At 39.0% G+C, this 21050-nt stretch overlaps 1 protein-coding gene across 1 annotated transcript in view; it reads left to right on the forward strand.

Moving 5' to 3' along the window:
* The window catches only part of LOC131432006 (neural cell adhesion molecule 2-like), an 89850-nt gene that overhangs the window by 54186 nt on the left and 14614 nt on the right, over window positions 1-21050 (forward strand). Inside the window, exons 2-6 of the mRNA XM_058598016.1 lie at window positions 7722-8108; window positions 8207-8338; window positions 20208-20357; window positions 20445-20635; window positions 20919-21038. Coding sequence (XP_058453999.1) covers window positions 7722-8108; window positions 8207-8338; window positions 20208-20357; window positions 20445-20635; window positions 20919-21038 — 980 coding nt within the window. The remainder of the gene's footprint in view (window positions 1-7721; window positions 8109-8206; window positions 8339-20207; window positions 20358-20444; window positions 20636-20918; window positions 21039-21050) is intronic.

Raw genomic sequence — 21050 nt, forward strand, 5'->3', positions numbered from 1 at the left:
TTCAGTTTTTTTGACAATATCTGCCACAACTAACCTTGAGAACAGAATATGTTTTTAGACTTAGATTCTGCACGATAATAGCTATTCAACAAGCCATAGATTGTTGAAATTCCTCCATTTTCAACGGAGGTATCGACATTTTTGTGTTAGTGACTTTTCCCCCTATTACAGTAGAAGGAGTTTTGTGCATTGTATGACAAAGTAATGCTTGGGAGCAACGTGAACCACGATTTTTATACTATTAAATAACATTATTTCTAAGTATTAAAAAGACTGTGTTTAACATCATTTTTCATGACATTTTGCCTCGGACAGATTTTAGCACGGTTCGTTTTTTGCAACATAATCGTTCGAATATGATATATGAAAACCAGATGATGGCAGAATTTTCGAGTTGAAAGCAATTCCAAAATTATATTGATTTAAGCTACTTACAGCAATAAATGCTGGAAAAATTAACACCCATATACCATTCTCAGATTCATACATATAAAAAGTCATATGCTCCCAAACAAGGTTCCTGAATGTTTGGATCCGACTTCTGGTTCCGGAACTACAGGATGATATGTGAAACGAAATTAAAATTGTGTAACTCATTTTTCTCGTAGATGGCTGAACCGATTTAAGATTCAAATGAAAAGTTTTAAGATCCTGTAAACAGTGCTTTTCAGTCAGATCCAACTTCCGGTTTAGGGGATACAGGATGATTAGTATAAAAATGTCTATTTCACATAAATTAATCAGGTTTATCGGGTTTGCAGATTTGGATAGTTCAGTTTTAGTGGTACTCAGTTTTCGATTCGGATTTAATTCGCACTACGATTTCTCAAAGATGTCTGCACTGATTTTCAAACATTTTGAAACAAATGTAAACTACACAGCTACTCATGTGAATTTGTCTGACTTCGACTACACCGATTTTTGAATTCCGGTTCCAGTATCGAATCGTTTCTCAAAGCTCAATCGTTTTATCAAAAAAGACAAATCGACAAAGACAAAATTAAATAACTGTAACGATTTGTTTTAATCTTTGTTAAGACGTAGAGCCGTCTTGAACTAGTTTTAATATTATCAGTATCTAACGGGGAAACAGATTGGAAACTGTCATATGAACATAATGATGTAATGAAAACCGCGAAAATGTTACCGCAGAGACGGGACTCGAACCCGTAGCTAACTCCTTACCGGGGAAATTGACGATGCGAATTAATACGTTCTTTTTGAGTCTTCGGGACTTGCTGCAGGCGCTTCGACTTGATTCCTATCAGGTTTTATAGTATTTCTCAGGACTGCTAATAGCTAACCTCGAAACCTCCAGATTACCCCGCAAGATGTTGAAGTTAGAAACTGTCATAGTTTTCTCGTCGATTTTCACGCGGATTCCTACACCACCTCATGAAAAACTGCACCAGATCATATAACTTCCTCCCTTATATTTCACTGTGCGTCATCAGTGGCTTAAGCTGTTTAGTTTCAATTGTTTTGAAGAGCAATTTCAGGCAACTTGGCTATTGATCCATAAGATACAGAACTTCTACGAACAGTTTGCCCTAAAACTGATAGTTTTTGAAATTTCGCTTGGTTTCGATTTTTTTGATGTGGAACACATCTTTATTTTCTATATAGGTGTGCAAATCAGAAACTCAAGAAAAATTACACGTAGAAATGTGGTCAGGTTTTAAACACTTACAGCTCAGTCTATTTTGTATCAATTATTAATATTATTTCATCATTTGATAGGAAATATTTCTACGTTTCGATTTGAATGTATCATGCCACGTATTTTCAATTATATATGATTGAAATTTTGATTAGTAGCGAGCAGTGTCCTATTTGGCTGCTAAAAATCTTTGGCATGCCGGATTTCCCTGCCATAGTCCACGGTTTTGAAGGAGTAAGCGATATATCAAAGAGAGAGCATTGCTCTGATTGGTCAATCGATGCAAAAGCGAAGCTGTTGGAAGCACGCGAATCTATAAAAAGAAGCGAAATTAAAGCTAACGTTTCATTCGTCATCTAACACTCGATGTGGATAGACGAATAACCTACTACGACTAATTTCGATTTTGTTTTATTTTTTATTCGCAGTTGTCTACCTACCCAAGCTATGGGTAAAAACCGCCATAGATCCGAGAAGGATCCAAAGGATGCTAAGCGTCTGAAGCCAAGTGACATGATGGAAACCGAACTAAAGCAGGCACTGTCTGAGGCTGGACTAAAGCCTATGATGGTGTTTAAAATGAAACGACATAATACGAACAAAAAGTTTAGAGATCAACTGTACCTGATTCATCAGGAGAAGGGCTCCATCACCATGAGTCAACTGAAAACGATTAAATCGTTATTTCACATAATCATCGAATGGCAAAAGTATAAACCGGTACATCGGGATGTCACACAGTGCACGAACTGTTTGAACTACGGCCATGGAGCGTTTACGCTTTGAGGTACACTGTCGGTGTACACTGTCAACATGATAACGTACTCAGCTAGAATATCTATAAAATTGGCAGCGCTGCAATTCAAAACGTCATGGATACTGTTTAGTATTTAAAAACATGAAAAGTTATAAGGGGCTGTCCATAAAAGACGTCACGCTTTTTTTTGACGATTTTTGACTCCCCATCCCCCCTTTGTCACAAATTGTCACAGAAGCAAAGACCCCCCCATCCCCCTTTGTCACGTGTCACGAATTCAAAATAATGAATAAATAAAATTCATCTCAATAAATTCTCAATATGTATGACAAACCATACAAATATGAGGGAAAAATCGATTTATTACATGCTGTCATTAGATTAAAACCTGTCTTAATCCACCTAGTGGTGTAATGATGCCTTTCTCATGTACATATAATATTGTGGTATTCTATTCAAAAAAATTCTCTTCGAGTTTTGAAAGAAACCAAGAGATTGTTTATGCATAACATGCAGAATAAAAGAGTGCTTTGATTGCGTAAGCCATCCTTAAGAAAACGAAATGGGATCACTATTATATGCACTTTCCGGAATCCGGAACCGGATACCGGAAACCAGGATAGCTGGAAACAGTTTGTTTAGTTGCCTACTGATAATGACTATCGATTTGTGTAGTTTTGAGACCAGTTTAGAAAATTTTTTACGTTTTTTGTTTAGCCGGTTTAAGCGACGGTGTACAATATTGAACACACTTTACCCTATAATTCCGGAACCGGAAGTCGGATCCGGATGAAATTCAGGAATTCCGTATGGGACTGGAAGACCTTTCATTTGAACCTAAGTTTGTGGAAATCGGTCAAACCATCGCTGAGAAAAGTGAGTGAGATCCTTTTTTATATATATAACCACTATTTCCGGTACTTCCGGAACCGGATACCGGGAACCAATATAGCCGAAATCGGTTTGTTTAGTTGCCTACTGATAATGACTATCGATTTGTGTAGTTTTGAGACCAGTTTAGAAATTTTTTTACGTGTTTTGTTTCGCCGGTTTAAGCGACGGTGTACAATATTGAACACACTTTACCCTATAACTCCGGAACCGGAAGTCGGATCCGGATGAAATTCAGGAATTCCGTATGGGACTGGAAGACCTTTCATTTGAATCTAAGTTTGTAGAAATCGGTCAAACCATCGCTGAGAAAAGTGAGTGAGATCCATTTTTATATATATAACCACTATTTCCGGTACTTCCGGAACCGGATACCGGGAACCAGGATAGCCGAAATCGGTTTGTTTAGTTGCCTACTGATAATGACTATCGATTTGTGTAGTTTTGAGACCAGTTTAGAAATTGTTTTACGTGTTTTGTTTCGCCGGTTTAAGCGACGGTGTACAATATTGAACACACTTTACCCTATAACTCCGGAACCGGAAGTCGGATCCGGATGAAATTCAGGAATTCCGTATAGGACCGGAAGACCTTTCATTTGAATCTAAGTTTGTGGAAATCGGTCAAACCATCGCTGAGAAAAGTGAGTGAGATCCATTTTTATATATATGACCACTATTTCCGGTACTTCCGGAACCGGATACCGGGAACCAGGATAGCCGAAATCGGTTTGTTTAGTTGCCTACTGATAATGACTATCGATTTGTGTAGTTTTGAGACCAGTTTAGAAATTTTTTTACGTGTTTTGTTTCGCCGGTTTAAGCGACGGTGTACAATATTGAACACACTTTACCCTATAACTCCGGAACCGGAAGTCGGATCCGGATGAAATTCAGGAATTCCGTATGGGACTGGAAGACATTTCATTTGAATCTAAGTTTGTGGAAATCGGTCAAACCATCGCTGAGAAAAGTGTGTGAGATCCATTTTTATATATATGACCACTATTTCCGGTACTTCCGGAACCGGATACCGGAAACCAGGATAGCTGGAAACAGTTTGTTTAGTTGTCTACTGATAATGACTATCGATTTGTGTAGTTTTGAGACCAGTTTAGAAAATTTTTTACGTTTTTTGTTTAGCCGGTTTAAGTGACGGTGTACAATATTGAACACACTTTACCCTATAATTCCGGAACCGGAAGTCGGATCCGGATGAAATTCAGGAATTCCGTATGGGACCACGAGACCTTTCATTTGCATCCTAGTTTGTCTAAATCGGTTCAGCCATCTCCGAGAAAACCTAGTGAGATTATTTGACACATACACACACACACACTCACATACACACACAGACATTGCTCAGCTCGATGAACTGAGTCGAATGGTATATGACACTTGGCCCTCCGGGCCAATTTTCACTGGTTGGTTTTTCAAGTGATTGCATAACCTTTCTATATGAGAAAGGCAAAAATATCCATAAATCTACAAAATCATCGGAATTATTTTATTAATATCAATTATATAAATTAACAAAAGTATTTGGTTGGAATTGATGAAACATTTAAATCATCTGTTTTATTCCTCCTAGGGCTACACAAATATATTATTGTTTTAGGTAAAGAATAATATTTCCTTAGTGTAGCTTACAGGGCTGAGAAAATAAAGACTAAAGCCTCATTAAAACGAGATCACTGCCGGAGAATCGTTTCATTATTAGTTGATCAGTGAAAGTTCAATCATTGGATGATTTGATAAGCTTTTATGTTGGTGGAGTAAAATCACATATGATCAAGATAAGACATGACATGTTCTACGTCTGAAATCGTTGATCTCCCGCCCTTTTTCAAATTAAGTATAATTGAATAAACTGCATCAGAATCAGATAAGAGAAATTCTTATGATATTCTATTATCATTGCTAGAAAATCAAATTACTGAAAAATTGTCAGTGCATAACTTAAGATAACCCGTTTGAAGGCATCTTTTTCTTTTTTACTCATATTTGGCAAAATTTATTAATTTCGCTAATTTACTCGCTCCTCCGTGCACTTTTGCTAATCACAACAGAAATGATTTCCTGCATCACTCATTTCCGAATTTACAAGAAAAAGTTTTTATATCTACAAATACACGTTTTCCTATAGAATGTAAACGTTTATTGTGGAGATTTTTTCAGGAAATAGGGCAAAGCAGTAATATAATTAGGTATTTCAAAAATGCGCTCATTGAAAATATTGGACGTCACATTCCGAAAACCTCCCCCCCTCCCCCCTGTCACAAAAGGTCACGTTTTAGGAAACACCTCCCTCCCCCTTGCGGCGTGACGTCTTTTATGGACAGCCCCTAACAAGAAAAGCTAAAAATGTTATCACAAGTGCTAAAATTGGTTTTAAAACATTAAATTCAATGAACTCTTTCAAAAAATGCAACAGTAACTGGTGTTTATAAAAGCAAATCTATCCTCAAATAACACTTTCGTATTCTAGTCCGCGTGTGAGCTCCCATAAGCAATTGCTAGCTCAATAGTAGCACATTTGATGGTTCTTCATGTCGGTTTAGGAATAAATGTTTATAAAACTCATCACAATCGACATTCGTAAAAGTTGAGTATTCGAAATTACTATAAAGCAATGATTTCAATAAAGTTTGATTAAATTATCGATCCTGTCTCTGTTATTGAATGCGTAGACGATCTGATTTTTAGAAACCTCAAGTCGCTCTCAGCTTCTAAAGTAAAGGGTGTACCAAACTCATTATTTATTGTAGCAAGCATGTGTGGTTAGTTGTCTACTATATATGAATGTATTGTACTATATATAGAAAATTGCAAACAATTTAAAAGAAAACTTTTCCAACTCAAAATTTTGTTGCCGACCTGCGGAAAATACTTCATTTTCTTGATACTTAGCATATAAGTACACAACTCTCTTTGCTGTTCTATATGCTTAGTTTTGATCATATTTATTTGCCAGTAAGTATCCAGTAGATATCGTCTCACCGTAATCGTAACTGGCTTCGAGTGTACTATTTTCATCGGCTTCGGATTCTTGACGGCACTACTACGTCTGATATTCGACTATAAACCTTGTTCTAATCCGCTGACATAATAGCTGCTCAAAATCTGGTATTATAAATATTTTTGTGCGCCTACGTCTCCGCAGTTTGAATATTAGGTAGTAAAACGAATTCGGGTCACACCCTGAAAATTGTAAGTGTTCGTAATTTACTGAAAGATCTACTGTTATCGATAGTTTTTTTGTGTTGATTCGCCAAACGTCTTTCAACGATACATTTATAACTAAAATAAATGGTTCGGCACGGTTTTTAGGCTGGATGTTTCTTTTCGCTCTTCGTTTTCTTATAAATAGCAATCATCAGCATACTTTGATGTCGTTGAGTTGCCAGTTGATTTATTTTTTCTACATATCAACTTGTCACTACCTAGCTGAGGAATAGGCTAGGCTTGATCTTTTGATGAACCAAGCATTAGCGATTCGTTTGTATGGGACCTAGGGGTATTATTGTTTGTATTTGTTTTAGATGCGCATCTTCCAAGCATTGTAAATATTCCAGTACATAGATTTCTTACAAAATGCGATTAATGTGGTATAAAGTTGAACATTCTTCTCCAACATCAGGTATTACATCACGATTCTATAATATTTGCAGCATAACAAGAAAAGTTGAAACAGCAGCTCCCTTCAATCGCATGATCTTTTTTTTAGTTACTGCCGGGCGAGGAATGAGTCTGAGGTGGTAACCCTAGACATGATTGATTAAATTTGAAATAAATTGATGCTGAAAATTTGTGCTGTAAAATAAATTCGAAGCATAAATTGAATTGAAACATTTTGTTTGTCAATTGTTGAATAATTGAACTAAAATTAAATATAAAATTCTTAAACCTTACCTATTCATCTGTCTCGTTTTTCTCTCTCTCTAGCTCGTTCAGAACTGTTCGAAACTGTTGTAATTGCATCGCATGAGCACTGGCTCTGACAATTAGCAGAGGATTTATTATCGAGTACCAGCGAATGCTTTTAGTTAAATGTGTCACTAAAACAAATAGAAAAAAAAATCAACAATCCGTGAGCAATTATTTGACAACCGTGAATTCCCCTTTCCGCAGAAGCGTTCGGTTTGACTCACTTTACACACGTCGCGTTTCTGTTTGCTCGGTACATTCACGATGTTTACCCGCCTACTATGGATGATAGATTGCATTTTGTTTTTTTTTTCTACGATTTCCGACTAACTTCGTTTGACACGAATCCAAGCAACAAGAGCTTTTTACTCTCATTTTAAAACGTCAATTATACCGAACATCATAAATTACATCATAACCTTCGGAGCAAAATAAAGAGAGAAAAAAAGTACTTGACACATGTCCAATTTGTTCTTTTTTCCTCCAGTTTCCTCCATCTACGGCAACAAAACGCTGGACAGTGGGAACGGCAGCAGTATAACCGGTTCCAGCGAATCACCGGCAAACGGACATCATACTCCGCCGAGTTCGGTTCTATCGCTGATACCGGACGAAGAGATGGCCCATTTCGTGAATCAGTCCCGTATGGTTAGCTGCAAGTTCTCCAATCCGGACGTCAAGCTCAAGTGGCGCAATCCGAAGAACGCCATCGTCGCCGATACTAAAGGCCGGGTGCACATCGAAGAACTCGGCGGATCGCTGACTCTCATCTTCGAATCCATTGTCCGGTCCGATCAGGGCAACTGGACCTGCGAAGCGACGGACGACGGCAGCGGGAAGGTGCGGAAAAAGTCCTTCAAAATGATAGTTAATGGTGAGTGGCATGCCAACGAATTCATAAGCTAAAAAGGGGTTGTTGGCATTCATTCACTGCTTCTCTTTTTTTTTGGGCTTCCTTTCTCTGCTGCACAGAGCCAATCTCGTTTCGGGACACACGAACAGTTCAAACGGCAGTGGAAGATAAGGATGCCACCATCCGGTGTGAGGTGCGAGGACATCCGGAACCATCGGTGTCATGGTATTTCAATGGACAGCCATTGTTCCGTGAGTATATTTAGCTTTTTGTTCGGGCTTTTCATTTCCATTCTCTGCTCTGCTGTTTGCAGTGCATGATTTCTTTCTTGATTAGAATTGACATTTTGACGCGGTGTGCCCTCCGTCCGGGAATGGGGTCAGACTACAAACTCGGAACGAGCTTTCGACTAACTATCTGATGATGTTTTCATTGGTGGAAATTTTCGAAGCACGGTAAAAATCGTTAAAACCATCGGAGAATTATTGTGCCAAGTTCGTATAGGGTCCAACAGTCATTTCATATACGAAAACCATTAGTTAAAGTGAAATCTGCTGTCTCTGTTCGAAAGATTGACCTTAAGCATGAAATGTAAATAGGTGTATTCGCTTCGACTAACAATTCGGCTGAAAAGTTCGTATCGTTTAATAGAAACACACATTTTTTGCCATAATTCGTTTTTATTATTCAACATAATTGCCATCAGAGGCGATACAGCGATTATAGCGATCTTCCAACTTTTCGATACCATTTTTGTAGTACGATTTGTCCTTTGCCTCAAAATAGGCCTCAGTTTCAGCGATTACCTCTTCATTGCTTCTAAATTTTTTACCAGCTAGCATTCTCTTGAGGTCTGAGAACAGGAAAAAGTCACTGGGGGCCAAATCTGGAGAATACGGTGGATGAGGGAGCATTTCGAAGCCCAATTCGTTCAATTTCAGCATGGTTTTCATCGACTTGTGCACAGAAAGAAAAGATGAAACTTACACGACATGTAAACCGATAGTACTATGAAATAGTCATCAGTTGAAACGAAAATCTTATTTAAAACCATGATTGATGTAAAATTACATTAAAAATCATTTGGTTTTTCATTGAACAAGACTGTATATTTACAAACCGCTTCGTTTTGTAATGTAAATTTCAATTTAATTGCCTGCTCCATGTAAATAAATGTGCATGTAAATAAATGTAAAATCACAAAATATTTTTATCTGTGTGACACGGTGCATTGTCTTGATGAAACAAAACTTTTTCTTCTCCAAATGAGGCCGTTTTTTTTAAATTTCGTCCTTTCAACGCTCTAATAACGCTATATAATAGTCACTGTTGATGGTGATGATGATGACCTTGAAAAGGGTTTCAAGGTAGTCGATGAAAATTATACCATGCGAATCACAAAATACAGACGCCATAACCTTACCGGCCGATTGTTGAGTCTTTCCACGCTTTGGGTTCGGTTCATCGCGTGCAGTCCACTCAGCTGACTGTCGATTGGACTCCGGAGTGAAGTGATGGAGCCATGTTTCGTCCATTGTTATATATCGACGAAAAAAATCGGTTTTATTTCGATATAACAGCTCCAAACACTGCTCAGAATCATAAATTCGTTGTTGTTTTTGATCGATTGTGAGCTCACGCGGCACCCATTTTGCACAAAGCTTTCTTATATCCAAATATTCGTGAATAATATGTCCAACACGTTCCTTTGATATCTTTAGGGTGTGAGCTATCTCGATCAACTTCACTTTACGGTCATTGAAAATCATTTTGTGGATTTTTTTCACGTTTTCATCGGTAACAGCCTCTTTTAGACGTCCACTGCGTTCATCGTCTTCGGTGCTCATATGACCAGTACGAAATTTTGCAAACCACTTACGAATTGTTGCTTCGCCCGGTGCAGAGTCTGGATAACACTCATGAAGCCATTTTTTGGTATCGGCGGCACTTTTTTTTCATCAAAAAGTAGTGTTTCATCAACACACGAAATTTCTTTTTTCCATTTTTTTCACAATAACAAAAGTAGCTTCACTCAAAATGCAATATCTCACAAACTAATAATCAGACAGCTGTCAAATTTATACACGTATCTTTTGAAGGTTGATACTAACTGAAAATGGTATGGATTTAATTCTAGCGGCGCGCTCTCATAGAAACGATACGAACTTTTCAGCCGATCTGTTATATAACTGCTATATAGAACTGGGATCAAAAGTTATATATAAATTTTATGAAACTAGTCATATGGTATAGATAAACCTATCTATATATATTCGAAGTGAATATAATATGCGTTTCATAAATTGTTTCAATGTATGTTGTGTGGATATCTAGTAATGGTTATAGGGCGCGCCAATAAATTTGACTCAGACTGAAAATTTCATTCGTTATAGGAAAAACTTGTAAAAATAACGTTACGAAGAGTTTTATGTTTCATAAGATTATCTTATATTTTTGACATGCTGTTGAATACACCTTGTAGCCTTCAATGGAAATGCTAATAATGAAAAATCATTAGAATATCATATAATGTGAAAATGAGAATTCAGCTCAGTGTATAGTTCATTGACTGGTTTGTTGGTTAAGTATTTTATTTATTTACATCTTTGGAACTGAAAAATACTGAAATCGGTTATACTGTCTCGCATAATAATGGAGCCGATGCGAAATAGTACAGTTTGTCGGTTACGTCACTTCTACGAATGACTGTCTAAATCGGTTGAGCCATTTCTCCATAAACTTTCACAAAGAAAAAAATGCATTTTTTTAGTTATTTCTACGGTTATATGTTTGAAACTGGAAGTGTCTGTCTTTTGTCCTTCGAACTTGATCAATGTGTTGGATAGTAGCTTTCAATCGAGTCTGAGATTATCGAAATTGATTCTGCCTTTGATGACTTTCATTTTTAATGCCAATATTATGCTAAGACTATATCAATATCTTACCATTCAATTAGGTTACATGCCACATTAAATGAAAAAAGAAGTATCTATGGATATGTTCATAACACAACTTTGAACTGAATCCATTTGCAAGTCACCATTTCGCTCGTAAATGGAAATTCCAGTATGCACACGACCCGACAAATCATTCCATTTTGATGCGTACAATATTGAAGTAATGCTTTCGAATCAAGTTCAATTGTGGCAAATCCATCAACAAAACACCGACATACAAGCGCTTCAAATTAGGTCTAAAAGAATGTATCGATGAACGTTCCAAATTGTCTACTATCTATCGCAGAATCAACATCAACAGCTAATTTTTTTCTCTTTATGGGCTACTCTGGCCGAGGGGGGTGGTTACAACGATCCACACTTTCCATACCAGACGAACTAGGCTATTGTGCCCAAATGAACACTAGTAACGAAGGAGGAAATCCTCCAGCATGTAACCCAAGCTACAGATTCATTTACGGTTATCAATTTGCAACGGAAGATTCTAATATCTTCTATTGCAAGTTCACCAGAGAATTTGTCACTTGAGCAGGAAGTGTGTGCTTCACCCTGTAACCAGTCAATCATTGAGTCGTGCGTCTGTTTCGTATTGGTATTTTGTCATCCTGCCAGCTGCTTCTGTGTCTTAAATGTTCTCGTCGATGAAACTTTGCAAAATATCGCTTTGTATCCGCTTCGGTCTTGGCCCTGCTTTCCTATATAGTCTTTTATGTCTGAAGCGGGTCAAACGATTATTACTTTAAAGTTCCTAAATAGATGTAGATATGTTTGGTCACTATCCATTCTAATCTGCTCTGATTGTTTCTATCTTTGTCGATGTTACGTAACATTTCCTTTTCCCCATTGCATCGCTTATTTTACTATGCCGGAGAAACCTGTTAATATCTCAAGCTGATAATTTATCAAGAATAAAGAAATATTAATAATTACTATAACAATAATAATATCAATATGAAATAATAATAGTGACAATCACAACAATAATAATAATAATGATAATAATAAAAGTAATAATAAAAATATAAATATTGCGACTTATCAAAAGTTAATATGTCATCAAATGAGTTATTACATGAAAATGCCAATTTTTCGTCGTTTTACTGGGGCTCTTGATTTGGTATTCCTGTGGCACACTAGGATTTTTCCGCTCCATATCGTTTTTGTCTATAATCTTTTATTTTGATAGTTTCTCGTGATAAAAATAAAATAAAATCAGGTGTTAGTAAGCTTGTCAAATTATATAATGCAAGGATGCGCATTTAACACTAGATTGTCCAGGAAAGTCACAATATGTGAACAATGGAAGGATTGCTTGAAATTCTGTGAACTTTTCAAATTCTCTATTTAACGATACATGCACTTAGGCACACTGCACTACCTTTTATTTATTCTGTCACAGTTTATATTATTGACTTTCTCTCTTTCAATCAAACTAAGTTTTGGGCCTTCTAGTGTTGAGCACGCATCCAGGAAACAAGAACTACATGTATTTCGTGAAGAAATACTAGGTGTGATTGGATGAAATGGTCCACGTGAACCGTTCTCTTCCAGAAACACACATCTCACACTCCTAGCTAGAAGGTGACATCTGTGTCCAAGTTGGAGAAATCTAAGTACATTCAAACCTTTCCCGATTTGAGAGTGTATTCACACCTGATTAATCAGTTTCGCCGTCATTGCAATTTGTAAACATTACCGATACCGAACCGGATCGGAAAGGTTTGAAAGTTCCTAAACGGTTCATAAGATATCAATTTACTCCTATTCCTGATAGTCCTCCTTTTAGAATTAAATTCACCAAGTTCAGGACGAATATGATATATTAATATTCATCCCAACTGGATCAAAATAATTCAAATTGGTGACCAATTCCAGGCATAAGAATGCTCGAAACCACCTAATGACCTATTGTCAATTTCAAACAGTATTAGTCCTGTCCACTCCGTGATCGATCCAGACAACATAATAATTTTCATCTTTTACATTTATAAGCGAACGATCGATCTCGGTATGGTCCGACTTTGTCAATACGAAGTATAAATTGACTCCCACCCCCATCCGCCAAAGGGGGGTACGCGCCCTGTAGCTCATCATCCAAAGCCTAGGGAGAATCAACATCAACAGCTAACTGATACTGAATATACTCAAGTGAACACGGTGTGGAGCAGACCGAAAATGGCTTCCACACACCGCACACAATGCCTTCTCCTTTGAGCGAATGAATGTAACTTTCAGTTTAGTCATCCACTCACTAACCAAACAACTTGTCTCACTCACAGTCCCAAGCTGACTGTGGAAAAAGCGGGGAGCGGGTCATTTCGCCGAAGGCCATTTCGTCGTTTGGCCGCCTCGGAGCTGTGATTTGACGTCGTTAGACTATTATCTTTGGGGGGCTGTCAAAGATAAGTGTTATGTGGACAAGCCAGAGACAATTCAAGCCTTGAAGGACAACATTCGTGCAGCCATAACTGAAATAAAGCTGCATACAATCGAAAATGTACTAAAAAACTGGACCGACCGCATGGCGTACTGCAAGGCCAGCCGAGGCAGCCATTTGAATGAAATTATATTCCACAATAACCCGGAAGGATTGTACTTTAATATGAAAAAATAAATTTTGAAATCGGATGAACCGTTTGTGTTTTATTGCATGTTTAGAAAAAAATTACATGGTGGATCCTGTATGCAACTGCTTTGATGCTAAGTGGCTAATAATTAACAAGTTTCCTTGGGAACTTCTTTCTGAGGTTTATGAATCAGTCTTTATTCAAGAAGTACAAGTGTAGGTCGAAAAAAAAAACGGGCGTTCGCGTATTATCATTTATTTTTGTTTATTTTAAATTAACTCCACTCATAATATTAAGACAATTGCACTGATTTTGTGCGATAGTTCGTACGGTCCAGAGGATGACATCATATTGGAAAGCTCTGATTGGCTAGTGGAAAAATAGGTCAATTGAAACTGATGTTGCCTTATATGATTAAGTTAAATATTTCTGAATCAATTTTTAGTTAAATTATTCAAACAATATCAACAAATCATTGAGTTATAAGCGTTCAAAATTACTACAGAAAAGGGTTACGCGGCTTTGTAGGTTTTACTTGACACCCGGCCCCGTACAGTGAAGAGTAAAGCATTTTAATGCCAAGAATTAAGCAAATTTGGTAATCATGGTGGATGAGCGTCAAATCAAAGTTCAAGAGATCAATCAACTGGAAGTGCTTTTACGATCTTACGCGGAAATCTTGGGCATGAAAAAGTTCTATTCCAAATGGGTTCGCTCACAATGATACAAAAGCAACAACGCATCAACGATCCAGAGAGCTGTACGGTATTGTTTAGTCGCTATAAAAACGATTTCTTGTGTTGTTATGAAACAGTGGACGAAACATGGATCCACCATTTTTCTCCGGAATCATATCAGCATTCAGCCCGAAAACGCAACAGGTAACTGGAAAAATCATTGTATCAATTTTTAGATGCTCGAAGTATAATTAACGACTATCTTGAAAGGGAAAGAACCATCGAAAGTTATTATTCATATGAAGAAGATAAAAATCATTTTTAATCAAGACCATCCATCGTGTCACAAGTCAATGAAAATGTTGGAATAATCACCAGCAAGCGGTCCTGTTGCAGGTTTGCATAGTAACCATTGTTTGAGACATCAAACATTTTATGAAAAAGTTTTCATTCGATAATCAACTCTCCACTAGACAAGTCTAATATAGTTTTAGTCCGATAAAACCTGGTCTTTTAATAGGTTATGGGCGACTCACGCAAGGAATCGGTCCACGGGATACCGCAGTTCTCGGGAACCGGCTACGATAATTGGAGCTTTAGAGTGGAGAGATACCTCAAGTCTTTGAAACTACTCGATGTCATCAAGAATGATCCACCAGCGGCTGCAGCTGAAATTCCGAAGTTTCAAGAACAAGACGAAAAAGCTGCAAACTTGCTGATTTCTTTCAACCATGACGATTTGCTGGACCTCGTCCGTGAAAAGGACACGTCGAAAGAAATTTGGAGAAGTCTTGAAGCCGTTTATGCGAAGAAGTCCGTCTCATCTCAGACTTTGGTAAGGAAGCAACTGGCGAAGCTCAGAATGGCAGAAGGATCGTCCGTGAAGAATCATTTGAAAACGTTCGAAGATTTGATACGGCAGCTGAAACTGGCTGGAGCACAGGTAGAAGAAAACGATGTCATCTCCCAGCTGTTTGTCACACTCCCAGAATCGTTCGATCCTCTGGTTACTGCGTTGGAAAATCTTGGTGAAGATCTGAAACTGGATGTTGTTCGAGAGCGACTTCTTGCTGAAGAACTTAAGAAAACTGACCGGGCATCAGATTCAAATCAAGAAAAACCAGCAGCTTTTTCGGGATCGAAGCAGAAACCTGGCAAATTTCTTGGCAAGTGCAATCGTTGCCAGAAGAAGGGACACAAAGCTAAGGATTGCCGTGTGAAAGTGAAGGTAGAAGCTAATGCTGCTTGCGGAGGAAAGGCGGTAGCTTTCATGACTGGAAGGTGCACCGTTGAAAGAAACGCGGAAATGGTATCGTTTGAACTGGACTCTGGTGCAACTGATCATCTTGTCAACGTGAAGCATTGTTTCACCAACCTTACGAAACTGAAGAATCCTGTAGTCATCAATGCGGCGAAGGACGATCAGTCACTCATTTCATGGCATCGAGGCTGCATAATGGGTGTTAATAGCAAAGGTGTTCAAGTGGTCATCAAGGATGTACTATACGTGCCTGAACTTTGAGCGAATTTGTTGTCGGTGAAGAAGATGGCAAAGGCGAAATTGGACGTCACTTTCAAGCAAACGGAAGCTGTAATCAAACACGGTAGTCAGCTGATCGGAACTTGTGAAATGCGAGATGATTTCTACGAATTCGACGTATTCATTGGAACTGTGGCTGCAAACTTGTGTGAAGATGCAAGCGGCAATCTTTGGCATCGTCGCTTAGGCCATTTAGGAAGCAATAACTTGCAAGCGCTCGTGAAACACAACAAGGTAACAGGAATTCCTGGGTTATCAAGTAAGCTGGATTTCTGTGATGTATGTGTTTTTGGAAAACAATGCCGGGAACCATTTACTGGAACGAGAGTGCGTGCTGTGAGGCCATTAGAAAGAGTGCATTCTGATGTGTGTGGCCCAATTACGCCGTCAGCATGGAATGGATCTCGATACTTCGTTTCCTTCATTGATGATTTCACGCACTTCGCAGTAGTGTATCCGCTCAAGAAGAAATCGGAAGTTTTCCAAAAATTCCGGGAGTATGTAGCCATGAGTACTGCTGCTTTGGGCCAAACAATCTCAAAGCTCACGGTTGACCAAGGAAGAGAGTATTGTTCCCTGGACCAGAGGGACTTTTACGTATCTAAAGGAATTCAATTAGAACCTACAGCTGCGTACACGCCACATCAAAACGGAGTGTCCGAGCGATTTAATAGGACAATCGTCGAAAAGGTTCGAGCGATGTTAATAGAATCAAGAGCTCCGAAGACTCTTTGGAACGAAGCTGTTTTGGCGGCCGTCTATTTAACAAACAGAAGCCCGACAAGTGCTGTCCCGCATTGGAAAACTCCAGCTGAAATGTGGACCAGCCATAAGCCAGACCTTGGTAAACTGCGTGTGTTTGGCTGTAGAGCATTCGCTTGGGTGCCAGCACAGCTGAGAGGAAAACTAGATCCAAAGAGCAAATCTGCTGTGATGATAGGTTACGCACCAAATGCTTACCGTCTATGGGATATTGAAGCAAAGAAATTGTTTCTGGCTAGAGATGTTAAGTTCGACGAAAGTAACTTTCCATTTGCGGATGAAAAGTATGACGAAACTCCCTTAGTTGTTATTCCTTACCAATACAACCATCAGGACAAGATCGATGTGAAGGTGCCTGGACCAACCGTGCAGAATGACGAGATGGCTGAACAGTTGAACGACATTCTAACTGATGACGAAGACAATGACGAAACTGAAGCGCTCCCTTCGCAAACAGACCGTGGTTCAAACCTTGAAATGGTAACCCCGAGGCGCAGCGAACGGGAGCGCAAGCTCCCCGGTAAGTTAAAAGATTTTCTCACCGGAAACATATTCACTGCCGTTCAATCCGATTCTCCAGATGATAGTCCAAATATCGCCGATTCCACCACATTGTATGATGAAGCTGGTCGCTTAAATTCCAATGTTCCTGAAGGATACAACGCTATTTCTGGAAGAGCTGACGAAAAACAGTGGAAGCTAGCTGTACGAGATGAACTAAGGTCACTCAATGAAAATCATGTTTGGCGAGTGGTAGAATGTCCAGCTGGTGTTATTCCCCTCAAATCCAAGTGGGTTTTTCGAGTGAAGCAAAACGAGAATGGAAAAATGATTCTATTCAAAGCCCGTCTGGTAGCCAAGGGTTTTCTGCAAAAAGCTGGTGTGGATTACGACGAAACGTATTCTCCTGTCGCTAAGCTGGCGACGATTAGAACCGTTTTGGCGGTAGCTGTTCACCGGAAGATGTTCATCCATCAACTCGATGTGAAGACTGATTTTCTCTATGGGGAATTGAAAGAAGACGTTTATATGGCGGTGTCTGAAGGAGTCGCTGCTCCCTCAAATCATGTATGCAAACTGGAAAAATCGCTGTATGGACTCAAGCAAAGTCCACGCTGTTGGAATAATAAGCTAAACGAACTCCTACTAAAAATCGGTTTCTGTCGATCCCGACACGATTACTGCCTCTACACCAGGATTAATGATCGAGGCGGGATATACATCATAATCTACGTTGATGACTTACTGATTGTTGGCGATCGATTGGAATTAGTGCAGAAAATTAAATTGTCCCTTGCTCAAGAGCTGCAGATGACTGACTGTGGTGAAATAAATCATTTCCTCGGAATCAAGATTCAGTATGATCGTGTTGCTGGTGCTTTGTTGCTCTCTCAAGAAGTCGCTGTTGATCATGTGCTGGAACGATTTGGTATGCAAGACTGCAATAATGTCAAGACACCGATGGAAAAAGGCTGTGTGCTTCCAGTAGAGACCGCGGGCGCAGTTTCTCAACCATATCGTGAATTGTTGGGAAGTTTAATGTACACCATGCTGTGTGTGCGTCCCGATATTTGCTATGCAGTTGGATACCTTGGGCGCTTCCAAAGTCAGCCTGGAGAAATTCACTGGCAAGCATTGAAGCGAGTGGTTCGGTACTTAAAAGGAACCAGGAAAATGAAGATGCTGTACAAGCGAACCGGAAGAGCAGAACCGTTAGTTGGTTATGCAGATGCTGACTGGGCATCAGATGCTGTAGATCGAAAGTCTGTCAGTGGATTCATATATAAAGTATTTGGTAGTACGGTATCCTGGGCTAGTCGAAAGCAACAAACCGTTGCATTGCCATCGTGCGAGGCTGAGTATGCGGCATTAAGCGCGGCAGTTTCGGAAGGACTGTGGTTAAATGGAGTATTAGAAGATTTGAAACAGATCGAACCAAACAGTGCTTTCAAGCTTTACGAAGATAATCGTGGTAGCATAGCAATGGCAAAGACTACCGAGAACAAGCGTGTGAAGCACATAGACGTGAAGCATCACTTTTTACGGGATCATGTGGCAAATGGAAAAATTAAGTTAGAAGCCATAGGAACAGAAAATCAACTAGCAGATGTATTCACCAAAGCATTGGACATCGGACGTTTCTGAAACCTGAGGGCGCTCCTGGGGCTTACCGATTCAGAGGGGGTGTTGGAATAATCGGTTACACCAGCAAGCGGTCCTGTTGCAGGTTTGCATAGTAACCATTGTTTGAGACATCAAACATTTTATGAAAAAGTTTTCATTCGATAATCAACTCTCCACTAGACAAGTCTAATATAGTTTTAGTCCGATAAAACCTGGTCTTTTAATAGAAAACAATGGCCAAATTAAATAAATTGGGCTTCATCCGCCATATTCTCAAGAACTTAACCCCCACCGATTACTTTTACTTTGCTAATCTTAAAAAGATACTCCAGGAAAAAATACTCGACTCGAATGAGTCACATCCTTGCTCTACATTGAGTACGTGAATTCTGCAATAAAAATATTGTTATTGTTATAAATAATACTGATATTACCATTGTTTTTCGCTCGAAATTTAAAGTTTTACACCGATGCTGTTCTTCCGACTCCACCATCGAAACGATTGGTGAACTACTACTGTCACTTACACAATATAAATATTATACATTGAACTATTAAATCCAGTATTTCAATTAAAAATAACTAATGAGTAAAAAGTGCTCTTAAAATGTGACGCAATTTTATTCCCTACACACGTTCACCATTTTATCTAAACTAAAACGAAATGGAATTGTTGACGTATTCTTCCAGAATGTTCATCCAAATAGTTTATTTTGACTACTCGGCTATTCAATTTCAACGCTTTTATATTAAGTTATTCAGAGCTTATGTATGTATGGTTTCATTTGATTCCATCATCAAGTGACACTAGTAATTAACCAAGAAGCCCCTGTCATTGCCTTAATCATGAAGTGATATTTCAACTCCCCTATAGGAGACGGCAAGGCCATGCCATGAAAGGAATCGGAAAACATATCTCTTTTTCTATGCTTCCCCCTTTGGTTTTTGCAATTCACTTTGCTCGCTGCAAATAAACGAACGAACGAACAAACAAACACACAGCAGCACTTGCATGAAGTACCGAGTGAAAATATAGTTCCACTTTTGCAACACTTGAAACCTCATCTCATCAACGCGTGGTGACGGGGATGACAGTTGAGAAGAGAGAGAGAGACAAAAAAAAAAGAAACCGGAAAGAAAATCTTCTGTCAAATGCTTTGGAGTTTAATGATGACATGGCTACTATGATTGCAAAGTTGCGGAAAAAAAACACGTGGCGAACATTGTTTCGCTATATTTTACTTTGAACATTCTGTGAATTCATGATAAGCGCATTGCGGGTTGCATAAGTTTTATGGCCATTTGGGAAGGGGAAGCGAAGAGAGAATTTCGCAGCTTTGCGAGTTTAGTGTAAGCTCACTCCGAGTACTTTTCCGAGGACAGAATGATTGATTGCGAACGATTAGTATCTTTTGAAAGCAGAGAAATTGAAACTGGCTGAGAAGTGACATTAATCATTCTATAATTTTGCGTTTCCGCTCTTCCACCACCAGCTCCCAACGGAAAGTACACGATGTTAGCGGACGGGTTGCTAATTAAGCGAGTCTCAAAGAATGACAGTGGCGAGTACACGTGCAAGGCGTTTCAGGTTTCAGCAGCCGGAAGCAGTTTCCAGGAGAAAACCATTCGGCTCAACATCAAACGTAAGACATGCGTGTCCGCCGATGACCGCTCCCCGGCAATTGTTTGCAAAGTAATTTGACTAATGATGATTTTTTTTTTACCCACAGACAAACCTTACTTCCCAAAACGCGGCTACGGTGCGGTCAATGTGACTTACGGCTACGTGGGTGGAGCGGTTAATTTGACCTGCGAGGCAGCGGCCGTTCCTCCGGCCAATTTCACCTGGTCAGCAAACAACAAGAAATTTTCTCATAAAAACCATCCCATCTACAGTGGGCAGCACGTTTCGCTATTGCAGGTGAGAGTCTATTATGGGGAAAAGTTGAAGGACATCTGCTGAACGTGTAGACATTTTCTCATGATTCCCACGCCTACTATTATGTATTTTTTTTTTTACTCGTTTGTTATTTAAGTCGCCATTTTGTCATCACTATTCTATTAGGCCAACAACTGTTCACATGTTTCGTTTTCCATTATGCAAACATCATAATGCAAGCGTCCCTCCCTCGAGTCTCATTTTAATCGTGTTTTATTTCCGCTTGTTACCTGTATTCTACCTCTCCACCGTTCTCCACTTGCAGATAATGATTAAAAACAGCTCCGCTTTTGGTAAGTACAAATGTGAAGCGAAAAACGAGTTGGGTACGATCTCGAGGGAAATCCTGCTCAAGGAAGGTACCAAACCGGATCCACCTAGCAGGGTTAGTGTTCGT

This window comes from Malaya genurostris, chromosome 2, assembly GCF_030247185.1.
Source record: "Malaya genurostris strain Urasoe2022 chromosome 2, Malgen_1.1, whole genome shotgun sequence".
Taxonomy (NCBI): Eukaryota; Metazoa; Arthropoda; class Insecta; order Diptera; family Culicidae; genus Malaya; species Malaya genurostris.